At 42.3% G+C, this 20,148-nt stretch overlaps 1 protein-coding gene across 6 annotated transcripts; it reads left to right on the top strand.

Moving 5' to 3' along the window:
- The first annotated feature begins 303 nt into the window (after nt 1-303).
- Nucleotides 304-19,478, top strand: AKTIP (AKT interacting protein). 6 transcript variants are annotated; one of them, XM_070760178.1, is made up of 10 exons: nt 304-573; nt 5,672-5,789; nt 6,976-7,181; nt 10,907-10,971; nt 11,066-11,166; nt 13,893-13,981; nt 14,075-14,173; nt 15,712-15,819; nt 16,908-16,968; nt 18,410-19,478. In XM_070760178.1, exons 2-10 carry the CDS (start codon nt 5,748-5,750, stop codon nt 18,512-18,514), a joined length of 876 nt encoding a protein of 291 aa, XP_070616279.1. In that variant the 5' UTR covers nt 304-573; nt 5,672-5,747; the 3' UTR covers nt 18,515-19,478. The 6 variants fall into 6 exon arrangements, with proteins under 6 accessions (XP_070616279.1, XP_070616276.1, XP_070616281.1 ...); XM_070760175.1 differs by having other exon boundaries at nt 400-573; nt 18,407-19,478; XM_070760180.1 differs by having other exon boundaries at nt 491-811.
- Nucleotides 19,479-20,148: the final 670 nt, after the last annotated feature.

A 20,148-nucleotide genomic window follows, 5' to 3' on the forward strand; every position in this document is an offset into this window, starting at 1 on the left:
GTACTTTTTCAACATCTTTCGAAAAGGTAATTATTTTGGGAGGGAGACAAGGATGATGGGCTATGTAGTCCACCCAACCAGCAGTGAGGCAAATCGTTTCTCCGCCCTGGCAAAGTGTGGCCCCTCCCCTTCTGGCCTGGCCTTCGTTCCCGTCCACCAATCAACGTCTTCCTCTCAACCTTCCCCCACCCTCCAGCCCAAACGCTTTCATTGGTTAATCCCCGCGTCTGTTAAACCGTTCCTCGCGGTTGTATCTTTGTAATCCGACCGCCTTCGGAAATAGGCGGCTGCGCCATCCAATCAGGAAACCCTGCCCAACAAGGTGGGCGTCGCCGAGCTCCGCAGCTTAGCAACGGGGCCACGGCCTCCCTGCCTCCCTCTCCCCCAACCGCTCCATCCGGAGGTTTGCGGCGGAAGTCACAAAAGCAGCTGTGACGAGGGCGGGCCTCAAGCAGGGAACTGGCCAATCCCGGCGTCCCGTACCTTTGCCAAAGAGACTCGGCCGAGAGCCCCGGGAGCAGTCCAGATGGGGGTGGCGAAGAGGCAGGCAAGGCGCCAGCGGGGCCGGTCGTGGTGAGTTCGGGAGAGGTCAGACCGCAAAGCGGAGGCGGGGCGCGCGTGCGTGAACGCGTGTGGAATTCGAGAGGTCACCGGGCCCGCTTACGCATGCGTGCTCTAGCTCTCGCGACGGTGCTCGCCGAGGGCCAAACTTCCCCCGCCCTTCCACCGGGAGCGGATGCGCGTTGGTTCGCGCTGACAGCCCGACCTGCGCGGATGCGGCCGGCGAGGCTCTACGCCGTCCTGGCTGAAGGTGCGCGGAGGGGTTGGTGGTGGTGGTCGTGGGGGATAGGGGGCTCCGCTGCGGGGGAGGGGGTGGAAAGAGGAGCGCCTTGCCAGGCTGTCCTTCGGCAGGTCGAGTTACCTCAGCTGGCGAACTTCCGGTGGAGCGGCGGGGCAGGAGGGAGGCCTGGAGGAGCAGCCCCGGGAGGGCCCCCCCTCATCTCCTCGGCCTGCCAGGCGCTGCTTCGCCAGGTGAAGCTCTGCCCCGGCCATTGGGGGGGGGGGGGCTTGTGGCTTCACCTGTGAGGCGCCCGCCTGCTTCTTCCTCCGCCTTTATAGCAGTGTTTTCCAACCTTGGCCACTTGAAGGTATCTGGACTTCAACTCCCAGAATTCCCCAGCCAGCGAATGCAGGGCGAATGCTGGCTGGGGAATTCTGGGAGTTGAAGTCCAGATACCTTCAAGTGGCCAAGGTTGGGAAACTGCTTTACAGGACCTGCCGGTCACATTCTTTTCTCTCCCTCTCTATTATCTATGTGTCTATCTTCTATCCATCTGTTGTTATCCTCTGTCTCTCTCCCGTATGTGTGTATGTGTGTAACATATGTATGCAAGGGAGACTCCTTAGTATAGACTCCTTAGTCTGTGTGCGTGCGTGTATCTATGTCTATAAAATATGTATAGGTATATACTGTGTGCGTATATGTACACAGTCACACACATACATACATGTGTGTACACACAGATGTATGTGTGTGTGTGTGTGCTTATATACACAAATGCAAATGCTGCAATAGTGGTGCCCGCACATTTTCTGCCCAACATGTGGAAGAACATTTCGTAATGGAGATATATAAATATATGTATGTATCTATGTATGTATGTAATGGATATAAATATATACATAACCACCCAGCATCTCTCTCTCTCTCTGTCCAGTCATACTTGGCCAATAAATAATTCTATTCTATTCTTTCTTATTCCCTATTCCATTCTATTCTAAAAAAAAACCAACCACCTTGTTGAGTGAGTTTGGCTGAAAGAGAGAGAGAGAGAGAGCCTGGCCCAAAGCTACCCAGCCCAACTTACCAGGAATATATTATTATGATGGTACGGTTGTGACCTATTATTATTGTTACTTTTTGGAGCGTAGGATATCATGAATAATCTGTAGCTAGATTTACTGTCTATTGACCATAATTCAAATCCTGACCTATGGACCTAAAAAGTTATTAGTGGAGTGCCTAGGATATAAGAAGGCCTAAACAAGGTGTGTGGTATGGGGGATGGGATAGGTGGTTGTATGTCTGATAAATTCAAAATTTCCAAATGTTGAAGGAGTCCTTCAGCTGTTGCTTAGAGGCCTGTTGTCATGTTGTGTACAGCAGATTATTATTAGGTCATAGTAGGTCACATAGTAAGCCACATGTTTAAACTGGATTTGGTATTTTTCTGACCTATGAAGTGTTGCTATATTTTTACCCACTTTCTAAATTAATTTTTATTTATTAAGAAAATGTATAGGACTGTCCAACTCACTTGCCCTAACAAATAACCCTGTGAGGTGGGCTGAGCAGAGAGAGTGCAATTGATCTGAAATCATCCAACTGGCTTTTGTGTTTCTAACCTGTACCACACCAATTTATTGTATGTTTGTGGTGAAATATATAGGGCAAGCCGCCTTGGCTAAACCTGACTTGCAAAAAATCTTCAAAAACAGGGCTTTGGAAAAAAATGACCCCTTTTCCTCTTGTTAGTGTCAGAGGAAGTGTCAAATCAAAAGAAATGTTGGTTTCTTTTCCTTCGATTTATATGTACTGGTCAACCAATGATTGGATTTTATCATCTGTGGTTTATGGTCCCCTTGTGATGGAGCCATGGTTAAAATTTTAATTATGAATTACCTTTGTATCTTACTGCAGTGTTAAGCCTCCTGGTTTAAAAAGGCGATTTAGGGTTATTTTGATGCCCAGTATTTGACTGCGGAAGCTTACCTTTGAAAATCAGGGATTTTCTACACTAATTCTGCTCCTGAGTTGCACTTTGAAAAAAAAAAAGCAACCTTGCATTTCACTCTCTGTATCATTTTCAGAGTATGGACACAAGAGGAGGAATGTTAGCAAACAGGTGGCAAATTTGAGATTAGGAACAAACAAAAATGCTGTGAAATTAAACATTTAGCTAAACCAGCCTTTCCCATATCTCCTACTTTAAATCTCATAATCTCCAGATGATTTAGTTTATAAAATAGATATTTCTTGGACTGGCTCCGGTTAAAGAGTGTGAACAGGTGCAAAGTGGGTTTATTTTATTTCTTTATCAGGTTTATAAAAGGCTTCACCCTGGAGGCTTTTAGAATTATACTGGTATTCCTCAATTTATGACCAAAATTTAGCCCGAAATGTATGTTCCTAAATGAGACATATATTAAATGAGTTTTGCCTCATTTTACGACCTTTTGTTGTCACAGTTGTTAAGTGAATCATTGCAGTTAAGTTAGTAACATGGTTGTTGAATGAATCTGGCTTTCCCCACTGACTTTCCTTGTCAGAGGATCACAAAAGCAGATCACATGACCCTGGGACACTGCGACCGTCATGAAAATGAGCCGGCAGTGGTCACTTTTTCCGGTGCTGTGCTAACCCTGGACTGTCACTAAGCAAGCTGTTGTAAATTGAGGGTTACTTGTATTGGAAGAGAGAGAGAACGGAGAGGGGGGGATAAAAGAAAGAAAGAGAGAGGGAAAAAAGAAAGAGTAAAAGATTCCTGCTTGAGCATTGTAAGTAAACTACTTTTTTGGGGTATATAGTTTCTTGTAAAACTGCATTTTTCTGCAGCCAACAGAAGAATTATGCAGAAGCCTAGAACAAATGTCCTTATTTTTCTACCAGTGAATTTCCTGTAGTCATCTGGTTGGTTGCAGCGGAAAACTAAATAGATCTTTGGAATTTGGCCTTGTCCGGCTCTCCTTAAATCACTTCCCGATTTCTTAACTAAACATGTTTATGAAAAGCTTCTCCGGATTCTTCTGGAAAGCTGTTCCTAGTCCTTGACTGCCCCTGAAATTGTCCTCTGGACAGGAAGAAAAGCTCCCTAGCGCTTCATCATAATCCTAGTTCTGTAGTTCTAGATCTGTCTCTTTGTTTTTTTTTTACAATATACTTTTCCCTCTCCTGTTTCTGAATTCTTTCCTTTTTTCTCTGTTGATTCCCCCGAGATTTATCTTTTTGTGAAACTCTGAACTCAGCCTCCGTACAGGGCGGCTTCATCCGACACATTTCTGCTTCTATTCTGCGTGGCAGTCAGAAGTTCATTTGAAGTACAGTGCACGTCCTTCTATTTCTTAATTGGAAAATTTGAGGATGGAGGCACAAAAGTATAGCATCTCTTTCAATGGAAATAGGAACCACCGGAAGTCATTAGGTGTTCAGAAAAAAATAAGGTGTGCTGGCATTCACAATGGAGTTGGCAGACAAGTCTAACCTGCTGTTGTTCCTTAGCTGGCCTATTTTTGTTTTACGTGCTCTTTAGGTGAGATCATGTCTCCTAGCCTGATATATAGATTCATATTTAGTGCTAGCCCAAATTCTGCATTTCTTAAGCCTTGACCTATGCCCCACATATATAGTTATGCTTGACGTTTAGAGTACGAAAGTACATTTTGTGTTTATAATCTATGCCTTGCATCCGGTAGAACATAGCTGTGCCAAGGGAAAAGGACATGGCTTTGATGGTGTATAGATACATCTGCCACCTGCTCTCAAGGCACATAGCTTCATGCATGAACCCATATACTAACCGCAAGTTCCTTTTTGTTGTACATTCTGCACCTTCCACATTGTATAACTCTTTTTTTTTTACTTTCTGTATAAGGAAACGTTGACAACTAGTATCTGATTGGCTGATATTGTGTGTGTTTTTTGTACTCCTTTGGAAATGTATAAAGAGCCCTGAAAAACAATCCACACTGTTCAGACATTGCTTTTATATCTTCTGAACCTGATGCATGCATCAAATAAACCTGAGCTACGCAATCTCCTTGTGGTCTCCATCCCCTTGACTGGCAACTGAGTTTTGCCGCAACACTATACTGTGCCCATGATTTCTGAATAGCACAAATGCATTCCAGGGAGAGGGATAGAAAAACCACACCTCTTCATTATTGAAGATAATTAAGAACACCTTCATGACAACAAAAAAATTAGCCTCCATTAAATCCGCTGGAATCTGGTTTCAGAAATGAAGATGTTAATGACTATGTGATGTTTAAGTGTTTAGTAGTCCAGCCTATAAACTAAGCAAAAGCCTTGTAGCATTTTTTGCCCTTTTGATCTCTTTCCCCACCAACGTTTCATAAATGGAGCTTTCCATGATTCCTGCAGGGAAGCATCAGCCTGTAACTTAAGCACATCTGGAATTTCTCTGAATCTTTCGGTGTAACTCTTATTATTTATTTTTTAAATGATGGGAAGCAATTCTGAAAGGCATCCACAAAAAGGAGCATGCTAGTGAAATAGTGCGTTGGATACCGATCACACTTTTCCTATAGTGTTATATGCTGGTAGTCCTTGAGTTATGACCATGTCTTATCTCCTGGACTTTATGTCTTATCTCCAGTTCCAGACTGCTGTGAGCATCCCTTTTTAGTGTGCCAATTTTTCTCCAGCAAGCAACCTTGACTCCAGCATATTTGTTACATTTCCAAAAAAGGGAATTGGGATTATGAGTTTGCCAAGAAAGCTGAGTTCTATTAATTCGCATTTCATAGATTAGATGAGCTTCATTCTGGAGACTTATAACAGTCAAAACACATGGGCAATGAAACTAAAAGAACATGTCTCTTGATCAGAGCAGTAGGAACTGAGCCATTAACTTCCCTTTCATGTTTCCAGGTTAGAAAGAAACTATAGAAAGTCGGACGCTTGGAAAGTATAGTACAGTTTCACCTGGTGTTTTGGGCTACACGTTATGAACCCTTTCTGGAGCATGTCTGCAAGTTCTACACGCAAGGTAGTTTATCTGCTGTTCATTCCTCTTTTTTATTGTTGGTTTTCACATGTTCTGAGCTATAAAGGTCAGTCATTTTAAAAATTGTAATTCCTGGGAAATTGCGTAGAAAGCATATATGTGTGTGTGTTTATATGTCACATGTTTTTTGCTGAATTTGAAAATTAAGGGAGACTAGGATAGATCTATTTTGGCCTCATCAGCTAGCCATACCCTCACTGGCACTTGAACCTGCAACCCTTGCCTTGTAAGGCAGGGAATTAACCTCCAAGCTACAGTATCCAATCCCTTCAGCTCTGCACCAGGGAAGGGTTACATATTTTTGTGTTGAATCACCCTGGTGTATTGAAGGAACATCACAGCTCCTTTTTTGCCTCTCAGCAAAATAAATGTATGCAAATGCAAATAAATGTATATTATATATATGTATATATATATATATAAAATTAGTATCTTCAATCTTGTAATCCCAGAATGAGATTACTGGACAACTCTTTCTTCAAAGGAGAATATGCCTTCTCCGGGTCCCGTCAACTAAACAATGTCGGTTGGCGGGCCCCAGGGGAAGAGCCTTCTCTATGGCGGCCCCGACTCTCTGGAACCAGCTCCCCCCAGAGATTAGAACTGCCCCTACCCTCCTCGCCTTTCGCAAACTCCTTAAAACCCACCTTTGTCGTCAGGCATGGGGGAACTGAGATATCTCCCCCGGGCCTATATAATTTATGTATGGTATGTTTGTGTGTATGTCTGTTTAATAATGGTTTTTTAAAAATATTTTATATTGTAAATTATTAGATTTGTTATAAACTGTTTTTATTGTGTTGTGAGCCACCCCGAGTCTACGGAAAGGGGCGGCATACAAATCAAATAAATAAATAAATAAATGCTTATGTGAGCTTTTCTCCTCCTTTAAAATTTAGCAAGAGGTTTTTGTTTGTTTGTTTTTAAAAAAAGGATCTCGCAAAGCATATCAATTGATAGCGATATTCTCATTAAAAAGCAGACTAGGCTGTTTTGACAATCTTTATTTGGCCATAGTTAGCTTATACATAGCAATGTTCAGTGAATTTTGAGTCATTGGGACTAGCTGGATGCAAATCTGCTCAATTGCTACCGGAGTGAGGTGGAATGGGGTTTATATTCTTTGCAGCTGGATTTCGACTTTTCTCGCTTTGCCTCCCTCCTGCAGAAACCGGAAACGGAAGAAAAGGCTCCGCTTGGCGAGCTGAAGACCAGTCCTCCGCGCTCCGCTCCCAAGAAACAGTTGCCTTCCGTTCCCAAAAATGTCATGCCGATGACCAAGCCTGCTTCTCCTGCCCTGTCAACCCAGTCTACCAACGGAACACATGCCTCCTATGGACCTTTCTATTTGGAATATTCCCTGCTGGCAGAATAGTAGGTCTTAGTCTCCTATGGCGATGTGCCGTGGTTGCCTTTGGTTGCTCGCTTTGAATCGGGGTCATTTCTTGTCTAAGAAGAAGCAGCACTCCATTGCTGAGCTTGTATCTTGCATTCACTTTAATACCAGGGGAATCGGGGCAATTTCCCCGAGGTTTTTATCTTCTCTCAGAAGTTGGTAAGCAGGTTCCCGAAGAACTGGATGATTTCTAGAGAGTTCTCAAAGTCAGATGATTTGATAGATCGGCGATTGATAATACTGTGATCTTTTGTTAAGGATCTCCATCCGCGATTTAAGATTGACAAAGGAAAATTTCTCAGGCTGCTCTTATCTACCCAAGATCCGGTGGGAAATCATTAGGTTGAATCTCTGGTTTGCATGCTGCTTTGTGATAAAAATGTTGACGCGAGACACAGCAAATGAGAGGCTGTCCTGGACAGGTCAAAGCTGGATTGAAATTTCATTTTCCCCCCATTTGTTCTGTTGGAATGGCTGCGGGGTAGATCATAGTTTAGGGAAGGCTGCCGAGGATTGTTTTGAGAGTTGCCAGCATGCAATTTTAGTTCTCAACAAGTTCTCTTTAGCACCCAGTGGGCTGGTGTCCATTTCAAAGATGTCTCCTTGGAAAGATGTATAGCAAATTTTCTTCGTGTGTTATATTTTAACTTCCAGAATTCAAGTCAGCACGGGGAGCAGTTGGACTGGCTCAAAATTATACATTCACCAGGGGGGAAAGGTGCGTTTGATCCAACTGGGGAAAAGGTCTTATAATTAAGTATAAAATAAAATCCAGTTCTTTTCTTCAATCGCCTGCTAATCTATATCCTAAGTCTGTGATTGGAATAGAGAAGAAATTGATCAGCATCAGTTCCATTCCCTACCGAAAAGCAGTTTTTGAATAGGCTGCAAATGAAGGGATGCACTTCCTTTGACATAAACTCCTATAATTTTTATAAATCAGTTTATTGTAAGATGGGCTGTCAGATAACAAGCTAGATGAAGGCTGCCCTCTGCTTTTGTTGTGTCTTTTGTGGCTGCTGCCATTGTCGGTTTAAAAAGGACAGCCATTTGACCCATTTAAGAAATGTATTTCCATCTCAGTGTATTCTTGGCTGGTTAACCCATCTGAAAATTATTATTAACCATCTGAAAATTATTATTAACCCATCTGAAAATTGCGAATAGGTCTGTTTAAATGTGAGTTAACAGAGGCCTTGCTGGTGCTAGAGTCAGGGAGAAAGCTCACTAGCTTTGTTCAGATTGAACAGAGGTGCATTTTAAGCTAATCAGAATCTTATTTATGAAATCTTTTGTTTGGCAAAATGCCGCCCCTGTTACTTGATGGCTGGGTCAGATTCTGCCGCTGTGCTGGGAACACAACTCCCTCTTGTTCTCGCACATGCCCGCCCTTGTCAGGAAAGCATTGGGTGTCCTCTTCCCCAGCTGCAACAGCGTTCCGTGATGTAGCCTGCGCCCAAAAGTTTTCTAAAAAGATCAGAAATGTCATAAGTCATCCTTCTGTATCAGGCAAAAGGGGTTACGAAAGGTTTTGAAACTGTTTTGCCTCCTGCAGCTATTCTTGTTACTCTTGTGTGGTGTGCTTAATATGCAGGAAAGCAGGATTTTCTCCTCTAGTTGTTCTTGGTTAAGTGAGTCAGATAGCAAGAAGCAGGATCTCCTTCGTCTACAAAATATGCCTCTTCTTCCTTCATGGAAGTCCAGTTTGACAAATAGAGTCCATTTGAAGCAGATCCTGGTTAGCTTTCAGCAAGCTCGCATGCCTTTGGAAAAAAAGCATAGCCTTATTTTTTTCTCTGCTGTGAATTTCATGTCTTATTTTCTTGCTGTACTTCTCATTTTCTTGGCACACCTGTCTTATATGCTCATATTGTGGGTCCTCAAAGCTGGTGAGGCTCTACCAGTTATCTTAGTTAAAGCTTTGGGTAACTGTGTTCTGCCAGCGTGTTTCAACCGCCCGTAATTACAGGGTAATTAGTCCAGGAAGACACACACAGAAAAACAGAAACAGCTCCCTTTTTAAATGTCAAAGGGATTTTCTGGTACACACAAGGCACAGGTTAAATGCAATCCAATTGCTCACCCAATAACTGGGAAATTGAGTCCAATTCTAAAGTCCAGAGAGTCCACACACAATCTTGAACAGCACAAAAACCACGATCTTGACGAAACTGAATCAGATAAACTGCCACAAGGCTAAACCAGCACGCTGTTCTTTTTATCTGTAGCACTAATTACAGCAGCCCCACCCAACCACAGGTGGCCTCATTTTCTCTTGTAATAATCCTTCAGTTGTTGTCTCCTATGCATCACTCTACGCATGCGTGGATGCGTCATTAATTCTTGTTCAGAATCCAAGGATGATACAGATGATTGATCTCCTCCTGAGCTGTCTGCCAAACTCCCCTCTTCCCTGTCACTCACGCTTCCTTGGTCAGAGGAGGCTTTGTCGGCAGATTCCATCGGGAGCAAAACAGGCCTGCCGCATGGGGATGTTTCCCCCACTTCCACCTGCACATTCCTTGGGGCAGGAGCTGGGGCAGAGCTAACCACAACAGTGTTCCCAGTGTTTAAAAGTATATTTCCGATTAATGGTGCTCTCTGTGTACTCTGCAGCAGGGGTCTCCAACCATGGCAACTTTTAAGACTTGTGGATTTCAACTCCTAGAGTTCCTCAGACAGCAAAGCTAGCTGGGAAACTCTAGGAGTTGAAATCCACAAGTCTTAAAAGTTGCCATGGTTGGAGACCCCTGCCCTACAGCAGTCTTTCTCAAACTTTGGCAATCTCGACTACTGTAATGCTCTCTACATGGGGCTACCTTTGAAAAGTGTTTGGAAACTTCAGATCGTGCAGAATGCAGCTGCGAGAGCAATCATGGGCTTCCCCAAAAATGCCCATGTTACACCAACACTCCGCAGTCTGCATTGGTTGCCGATCAGTTTCCGGTCACAATTCAAAGTGTTGGTTATGACCTATAAATCCCTTCATGGCACCGGACCAGTTTATCTCAGGGACCGCCTTCTGCCGCACAAATCCCAGCGGCCAGTTAGGTCCCACAGAGTGGGTCTTCTCCGGGTCCCGTCAACTAAACAATGCCACTTGGCGGGACCCAGGAGAAGAGCCTTCTCTGTGGCGGCCCCGGCCCTCCGGAACCAACTCCCCCCAGAGATTAGAATTGCCCCCACCCTCCTTGCCTTTCGTAAGCTACTTAAAACCCACCTCTGCCGCCAGGCATGGGGGAATTAAGACTTCTTCTCCCCCTAGGCCGTTACAACTGTATACATGGTATGTTTGTATGTATGTTTGGTTTTTATATATTAAGGGGTTTTAATTTGCTTTTAGTATTGGATTTTATTGTATATTGTTCATGATTGTTGTTAGCCGCCCCGAGTTTTCGGAGAGGGGTGGCATATAAATCCAATAAAACTTGAAACTTGAAACTTGAATCTGAAGAGGTGTGGACTTCCAACTCCCAAAATTCCCCAGCCGCCATGGGGAAATTGAAGTTCTGGGAGTTGAAGTCCTTCAAATTGCCAATTGAGAGAGAGATTGCTATAGATTTGCTGTGGCAGACGAGCCGAGTAACATCTGTTGTGCCTTTGGCTCTGCGGAAGGAATTTCTTAATTCAAGGAAAAGGTCAGTGCTGGCTTTGTTCTCATGGACGTCGTTGAAAATGTTTCTAATTGTGTCTTTTATTTCAGTACTCTGGTTGTGAAGCAGAAGCTGCCTGGAGTCTATGTGCAGCCTTCTTATCAGTCTGCATTAAGTAAGTCCGAAAGTCCTGATCTATTTTTCTTCCCATACAGAGTTATTTCAGTGGCTCATTTTTAAAATAAAAATCTTTTTTGTTTTTTGAACAGTGTGGTTTGGAGTCATATTCATAAGACACGGGCTATATCAGGATGGCGTGTTCAAGTTTACAATCTACATCCCTGACAATTATCCCGATGGGGATTGTCCAGTAAGTAACCCTCAAATAATCCTGAATATTATTTGAATGCGCTCGCTGACCCGCCACAATATTGCCTTGAAAATACCTGTAGAACACTCATGTTTATTTTATTCTTTATTTATGGACAGTATCCTATCCTACCCTTCAGCCAAAGAAATGTCACAATTGGCTTACCTCTGGCCCTTGAAAAGGACCCCTCTATATGTGTTCCATGCGGAATGACACAACATTAAAGGAAAAAAAGGGATGTGGAGGGAAGAGGAGGAAAAATTAGGTGGCTTGGGGAGTAAACTCAGGTAATCCTTACTGCAATGTAATCACGGTTTCTAAAACAGCAGACTGGAAATTTTGGAGAGAGTAGAGATGGGACAGTGTAACTCTTAATTCAGTTTTGCTCACCAATAAATAATGTTGGGTGGCATTTGAAGATTGGAAAGTCTGATGAAGGTGATCTTTTAGTAGAACAGATAAATATGAGATAAGCAATAGCCTTTCCAAGCTATAACTTTCTTTAGGAAGCAGGGAAATAAACGACCCGTGTCAAATATTTTCCAGTTTATAAAGCACTTGGAATGCTGAATAATACTTGTGTTGTTTTCTTATTGACATCCATTAAAGGGAATGGGCTACACATACTCTGCATTATCTAAATAAATATTACCAGATATCAGAGACATAGAGATTTGATTCATTTATGCTAGGACAATTTTGTAAATATGACTGGGATTTGAACCAGCGACCCTGTATCTGAGCTCTGCTATTACACTGAAATCCTTAGATACCCAACCCAGAAACTTACTAGTTAATCTTTGCTGGGACTTAAAGCATTCTTGGTTCTAACCTCATATAAAACTCTAGCCCTGTTTTCTCGGCATGTTCCTCATCTTAGGCTGGGCAAAAGGACAAATGTTATTTTTTCCCCCTGCATTTAATTATTAACAGTCAGAAATCCTAGTGGATTTATTGCAGACAGAGGTGGGTGTTAACATACTGTAACAACAGGTTTGCCCAGCACCGGAAATGTGAGCGCGCAGAGATGAAAAAAAAGCGGCAATTTGTGTTTTCTGGCTTTTTTTGGTGGTGCCAAGTCCAACTATTAACAATATTTGAAGTCACCGGTTCCAGACATCAGCCATTTACCTTCCTCCTTGCATTGTTCAACAATGAAATGCATTATAGTTTTCTCCCCTTAGTTTCTGATCTTACAGAACTGCCTTGTTTACCATTTCTAGGTTGACTCTGGCAGATCTCAAGGGACTTAGAAATCCAGCCAAACTTGGAGATGTTTATGGCAGCAAAGTTATTGTCAAAATGTCTTTAGCTTCCTGCAACTACGTTGCTGGGAAAATAATCCAGAACGATATTGGGCAGGAACAGCCATTTGTAAAACACGGATAACTTAAAATATAATAACTAGAGGAGTTTTAGGCAATAATGCATTGAAACTTTCTTTAAAAAATGACTAACTCCACCGGTAATCTAATTATTGCACTGTCTTCTTGTTGAATTAAACTTTTAAAAAGTTAACTCAAGATATGGGAGACGCACTTAGTATTTTATTGAAATTTGATTCACTGGAGGGTAGATAAATATGCATAGAAGAAATTTTAAATCAGATTATTTAAATTTAGAGATATGATTAAGAAATAAAATAAATGTCCCCATTACCAGGATGAAAGCAGAACTCCAGGAAGGGGCTGCTTCAGTTTATTGGCCATTTTCCTGCTAATACCACTAGGAAAGGTCATGGAAGGTGGCAGGATCTGGTTGACCTTAAGAAAAGCTAAGCAGGTTTCGACTTGGAAGGAAGCCCTCAGGAACTGACAGGGTTGTCGGCTAAATTGGGAAGACAAAATCTATTATGGGAGAAAGTAGTATCTATGTGGATATCAAGAGCTGAGCTCAGCTTGAAAGAAAGTCAGAGATAATCATGATTGGGGTTGCTGATAAATACTGAATTCTTTCTTTCTTTCTTTCTTTCTTTCTTTCTCTCCTCTGTCTGTCTGTCTGTCTGTCTGTCTGTCTGTCTGTCTATCTATCTATCTATCTATCTATCTATCTATCTATCTATCTATCTATCTATCTATCTATCTATCTCTACCTACCTACCTACCCATCCATCTCGCCCAACATAACTCTAAAATATTCCTGTCTTCTTTCCCTAAGGAAAATCTGGGATCAATTCCTAAACTCTAAATAACTCCTTATTTCTGCTTACTCACAAACCACAAAAATACAATTTTGTTCATTTAATTGCAATCTGCTCCAAGTGCATTTGGTTAGGAAACTAAAATATATAGTGTAAAAACTAATTAATGCCTAGTTGCCCATGTAGTGAAATTTGCACAATAGCCTAATGAGTGTCTAGGGTTGACCTTCCTTGATTGATTGACTATATGTGCCATCAAGCCACTGTTGACTCTTAGTAACCACATAGATTTTTCTCCTTGATGATGGTTGGAGGATCTGTTCCCTAACCTGGTTTTTCCGGATCTTCCAACAGCACGTTAAACGCCGTCTCTTAAAGGCTCAAAAATAGTATGAAAGGATTCTTAACATGCAATGTGCAACCTGACCCTTGCATCTAATAACAGTTCACTGTGTCATCTTTACTCTGATGGAAGGAAGGAAACTTTTTTTAGGGGTGGAGGGAGTGTTGGTTCCTTTGAATGGACTTTTTCAACCAATCTGCATGTTTTGGCATTGATGTTTTTCATTCCCCCCCCTCTCTTCAGCGCTTGATTTTTGATCTGCCCATTTTCCATCCACTGGTGGACCCTCTCTCAGGGGAACTGGACGTGAAAAGAGCCTTTGCCAAATGGAGGTGAGCGGGATGGGCCTGGGTCCAGAACCTCTGGGCACTGAGCAGGTGGGCCTCTGGCGAGCGCTTTGAGCTGCCTCTCTCTTTCTCCTAAAGGCGCAATCACAACCACATATGGCAAATACTGATGTACGCACGCAGAGTTTTCTACAAGATCGACACAACCAACCCACTGAACCCTGAATCTGCTGTGCTGTAAGTTTTTATTGGTGTGTTTGCGTGTGTAATGGGAGAACCTCTGAAGTTGCATAATACAGTGTTCCCTCGATTTTCGCGGGGGATGCGTTCCGAGACCGCCCGCGAAAGTCGAATTTCCGCGAAGTAGAGATGCGGAAGTAAATACACTATTTGTGGCTATGAACAGTATCACAAGCCTTCCCTTAACACTTTAAACCCCTAAATTACAATTTCCCATTCCCTTAGCAACCATTTAGATTATTACTCACCATGTTTATTTATTAAAGTTTATTAAAAAAAATATTTATTAAAGGCGGACGAAAGTTTGGCGATGACATATGACGTCATCGGGTGGGAAAAACCGTGGTATACGGGAAAAAACCCGCAAAGTATTTTTAAATTAATATTTTTGAAAAACCGTGGTATAGACTTTTTGCGAAGTTTGAACCCGCGAAAATCGAGGGAACACTGTATACTATTTTTGAGTATGTTTTTTTTCTTATTATATGTACCTTAGGCCAAGGGACAGTGGCTTTCCTGTATGCTTCAGTTCCAAAATTACTTTCATTAACCCCTTCTAGGAATTCTAGAAGGGGTCAGCCCTTTTTACATAAGCTACCGGTGGTCCTCAACTTACCACCATTCATTTAGTGAGCACTCAAAGTTGCAATGGCACAAAAAAAGTGATTTACAACCCTAGTTTTACACACTTATGGCCATTGCAGAATTCCCCAGGGTCACGTGATCAGTTTTGGAAACCTGACAAGCAAGGCCAGCGGCCACACCCACCTGAGCTCCAAGCCACACCCACAAAATTAGCCACACCCACAGAACCAGATGAAAAAAAAATCACATTTTACCTGATTCAAAAGGCCAAACGAAGAAAGGTTGAAAGGCCCCTTTCAACTCTAATAAATAAATAAAATCAGAGAAATGTAACCTGTACCTGTGATATTGTATTGTAGGTATATTTTAATGGGATTTTTAAACAAAATGTTTAGTATTTGTTCATGAAAATGACTTTAGGGATTCATTGTAAGATTATTTGCTTGTAAGATGGGTGGCTGCATAAATTAGATACATATACAGTAGTACCTCTAGATACGAGCTGCTCCACATGCGAGTATTCCAAGATACGAGCCACGATGGGAGCGAAATTTCTGTTCCAGACCCGAGCTCAAATTCGGGATATGAGCCGAGCTTCCACTAGGTGGCGCAAGAATCCTTGCTTCTGGTTATCTCCACGGGGAAAAACAAAGTCTAAAGCCATTTGTTCCAGACACGAGCTGATCAACATACGAGCTCCGTTCTGGAATTAATTAAACTCGTATCTAGAGGTACTACTGTATTTAAAAAATCATGTTAACGGAAATAACTACCAATATAGTTATGCCTTTGTTTAAATCATAGTTTATGGGCATTATGTTTATATAAAACTAATTTTATAGCAGGAAACTCTGCAATAAATCCGCATATTTTTTTCTCCCAAAACATTTAATAGAATGCTTCCCTCCTTTCCGGGAGAGTTCTAAAATGCATTCTCTTTCTCTTCTTAGGTATGAAGAAGATATTCAACTCTTCAAGAGCAAAGTGGTTGACAGTGTAAAATTATGCAGCGGTCAGTTATTTGATCCCCCAAAAATTGAAGACCCTCATGCAATTAGGTAACCTTAATACACTTAGCAAGTCATATCATATAGTTTGGACCAAGTACAGTAATACCTCGTCTTACGAACTTAATTGGTGCCGGAAGGTGGTTCGTAAGGCGAAAAGTTCGTAAGACGAAACATTGTTTCCCATAGGAAACAATGTAAAACGAATTAATGCGTGCAAGGAAAAAAAACGCCGCCACCCGGCTGTCACCTTTTGAAACAGCCGGGCGCTTCTCAGCGTTCCCCCAATGCCGAACCCGGAAGTTCGGCAAAAGTTCAGGTTCAGGTGGCCGGCCAGGAAGGACGTCTTTGTGACGTCAAAGCTCCGCTCTTGGAATTCCCTATTGGGATTCCCCACCTCCTTTCTAGCCTCCTGACCGGCCTGACAGCTCCGCGGCTCTTTTAAAAAGCTAACAGCCGGGCGGCGGGGCTTCTCAGCATCCTCCTGAACTCGGCGGCCAACCGAACCCGAACTTTTGCCGAACTTCCAGGTTCAGCGTACGGCTGGCGGGTTTGTAAGATGGAAAAAGTTTGGAAGAAGAGGCAAAAAATTTCCGAACCCCGGGTTCGTATCTCGAATTGTTCGTATGGCGAGGGGTTCGTATCATGAGGTACCACTGTAGAGATAATTCCGATTTAGCAATAGCCTCAGTGACTGTTCAGCTGCAATGGGTGATGTAAAAGTGATCTAGTGATCTTGCATTTACGAACACCACAGATCTATAACGCAGTGGAAGCCAAACTACGGTTTTAAGCAGTTAAGATTTCACCTAGCAACCGCTTCACTCAATGGCCAAGTCACTGGTTCGTTTTGCCGTTAAATGAGAACTACCTGTGTTTCTCTTAATCATATGTAGATTTCGGCTGTCTAAAGTAGTTACAAGTCCAAGCAAACTGGAGGATTCTACATTCATAGATGTCCTATGTGGAAAATTTATATTTCATTGCAAGTTTTTGAAATGTTTAAGACACTGTAGACGTGCTTAGGACGGTGGGTTATTAATTTTCATATTTTACCTCTGTTGGGCTACTGTACTTCCATTAAAAAGGATCATTTGGAGACTTTGAAGCCCTGATGACATTTTGCTTGTGTCTTGCAGCTTTTCTCCCTGGAATCCAGCTATACACAATGAAGTAAGGGAGAAGATGTTGACTCAGAAGGTATGGAGGAAGCCTCAGTCTTATTTTATAAAACTGGTAAAAAATTTAACAGGGAGAAATAAGTCCTATTGCATTGAAAGAAACTGAGGCAAGCTCTTTATGATGAAAAGTATCCCATCCCATTCTGGGAATTGAAGTTCACAGATCTGTAGCTTCAGTGTGAAAATAGAAGTTTATAGCAGGGGAGTCCAACCTTGGCAACGGTTATGACCTATAAAGCCCTTCATGGCATCGGAGCAGAATATCTCCAGGACCGCCTTCTGCCGCATGAATCCCAGCGACCAGTTAGGTCCCACAGAGTTGGCCTTCTCCAGGTCCCGTCGACGAAACAATGTCTGGTGGGACCCAGGGGAAGAGCCTTCTCTGTGGCGGCCCCGACCCTCTGGAATCAACTGCCCCCAGAGATTAGGATTGCCCCTACCCTCCTTGTCTTTCGTAAACTCCTCAAAACCCACCTCTGTCGTCAGGCATGGGGGAATTGATCCCCCTGGGCCCTTCCCCCTTTGTGTGTGGTATGTATGAGATGCATGGTTGTCTTTTATATTAAGGGTTTTTAAGTGTTGGATTTGTATTGTTTCTGTTGTGAACCGCTCCAAGTCTACGGAGAGGGACGGCATACAAATCTAATAAATAAAATAAATAAACCTCCAAGACTTGTGGACGCCAACTCCCAGAATTCCATGCTGGCTGAGGGAATTGAAGTCCCACATGTCTTAAAGTTGCCAAGGTTGGACCCCCCCTGGTTTAGCTTCAGAGAGATTAAGAGTACAGTGATACCTTGTCTTACAAACTTAATTGGTTCTGGGACGAGGTTCTTAAGGTGAAAAGTTTGTAAGATGAAACAATGTTTCCCATAGGAATCAATGGAAAAGCGATTAATGTGTGCAAGCCCAAAATTCACCCCTTTTGCCAGCTGAAGTGCCCGCTTTTGCGCTGCTGGGATTTCCCTGAGGCTCCCCTCCATGGGGAAACCCCACCTCTGGACTTCTGTGTTTTTGCAATGCTGCAAGGTTATCCCAGCAGTGGAATCCCAGCACCGCAAAAACAAGCGCTTCGCTGGCAACGGAAGTCCGGAGGTAGGGTTTCCCAGCAAAGGGAGCATCAGGGGAATCCCAGCAGCATAAAAACGAGTGCTTCGCTGGCAATGGAAGTCTGGAGGTGGGGTTTCCCAGCAGCAGCGGTGGGTTTGTAAGGTGAAAATAGTTTGTAAGAAGAGGCAAAAAAATCTTAAACCCCGGGTTTGTATCTCGAAAATTTTGTATGATGAGGCATCTGTAAGACGAGGTATCACTGTATTTAACTCTTTTAGGATCAGCTACCTTGTGGATTACTCAGCTGAACAAGGAGGGTTAGTTTCTTTAGAAGACAAAAGAATGGCGAAAGGAGACTTCGATTTAAGTTTGCAACAAAATATGCTTTTTTCTTTGTTTTTCCCAAGAAGAAAGGAGATGACCAATGCAAGAATACGCAAGTCTCGGGCCTGTCGTGGGTCAAACCAGGCTCCGTTCAACCTTTCAGTAAAGAAGACAAGACCCTTCCCACCTAGTCTGCTGGAAAAGGATGATAGACTCCACCCTTTTGACTGGAAGGAAGAATGTTAAATAGAGCCCAACAGCGAAAAACTGTGGTTCTCTTTCTTGACTTTGGATTAAGTAAAGAGTAAATGCTAGCAAATGACTTACAAGTAATCCTGTTCAGCGGGGTTGCTTGGACTCTTGGTGTTTTACGTTGAGTTTTAATTGCAGCCTGCAAGTAGGTCTTATTACAAAGGTTTGGCTTCTGTACGGAAGTCCTTTGTGAGTGGGTAACGAACGGTTCAGGAGTCGAATGTAGCTCCAGGTTTTCGGTGGGTTCCTTTTTTAATTTTAATTTTATTTTTAATGTAAAGAGCAGGCCAGAAAAAACTCGTTCCAGAGATAATCTGTGTTTATGTAAACTAATATAGCAAAGTAAATACTATATTTAAAAACTTTTAAATGCATTGGTTTCTATTGTAAATATTATTAGGGTATGGAATTTGTAAATACTTGGTTCCAATTCCTTCTCGCCCTTTTAGGGGCAGAAAGGCCGAGATTGATTTATGTATGATGTGTACCTAGTTTTTTTTCCCCCCCTTTACAGATGTTGCCACTAGTGACTGCTTCTAACATAACTTTCCCCATAATCTTTAGGGCCGCAACCGAATTGCCTGCAAGAATCATATAGGAGGAAAACTTTTACTGCAAACGGGCTTAGGGTAGAGAACTCTTCCATTGTGATAGTTGCATGCATCTTAACTCAAATAACCTTTAAGATTTGTCAAAGTAATATTAGAGGCAGCCTTAAATAGTACATTAGTCAGGAAAGGTGGGAGGGTTTTTTAAGTGGAAAAAAATATCAAAATCCTTTATAGAGGTCTTGGTTTTAATAAAATCTTAGTGTAGGTTGACTTAGAAATGCTTGAGACGGCTTGACTAATGTGTTACTAGTGACATCTTAAAAAAAAAATAAAGACCAATCATGGCACAAAATCAACGTGGTTGTTTTCTTTGGATAAAATATTAAGTACAAATTATTTGGGATTCTGATTTGCCGACTATAGTAAAATCTCAAGTTAACAGGCCATTTAACGGAAAAGGCTTCTATTATGTCCCCAGATCTGTTAAATCGGGAAATACGTCGTTTGTATTATGGTATCAATAGGTAAATTTAAGTGCATCTTCACTACTTTGGATGCCTCAGAAGATGAGGCAAAATGGATGGAAATTTTGAATCTAAAGTCTACTAAATGTGGGAAGGATTTTACAGAGTTTAATTATGGCTTAATCTATGGCAGACATAATTGTTTTTCCCCCTTTTGAGAAGCTACAGAAGAAGCACAGCTGTGGACAGTGCCTGATGGAAGACTGAATTTGTGGTTTTTAGACCTTTTGGGCTTTGTTCCTGTATAAAACTTAGGAATCACGTCAACAGAGTAAACTTACATGTACCAAAACTTGCCCTATTTCATGACCACGTCTCTGCATTTGATTTATGTCCACTCGATCATTTCATAAAGCTAAAAGGTCTACATTTAGATCACCTTTGGAGCAATTTTAAGAGCAGCACAGATCTTGTTGCAAATGCAATCCAGGGCAAAATATTGGCGATATCGAGTGAGGGTATTAGCCCTCAAAGTGACCATTCAATTGCTCGAACACC

This window comes from Erythrolamprus reginae, chromosome 9, assembly GCF_031021105.1.
Source record: "Erythrolamprus reginae isolate rEryReg1 chromosome 9, rEryReg1.hap1, whole genome shotgun sequence".
In the NCBI taxonomy this organism is placed as follows: Eukaryota; Metazoa; Chordata; class Lepidosauria; order Squamata; family Dipsadidae; genus Erythrolamprus; species Erythrolamprus reginae.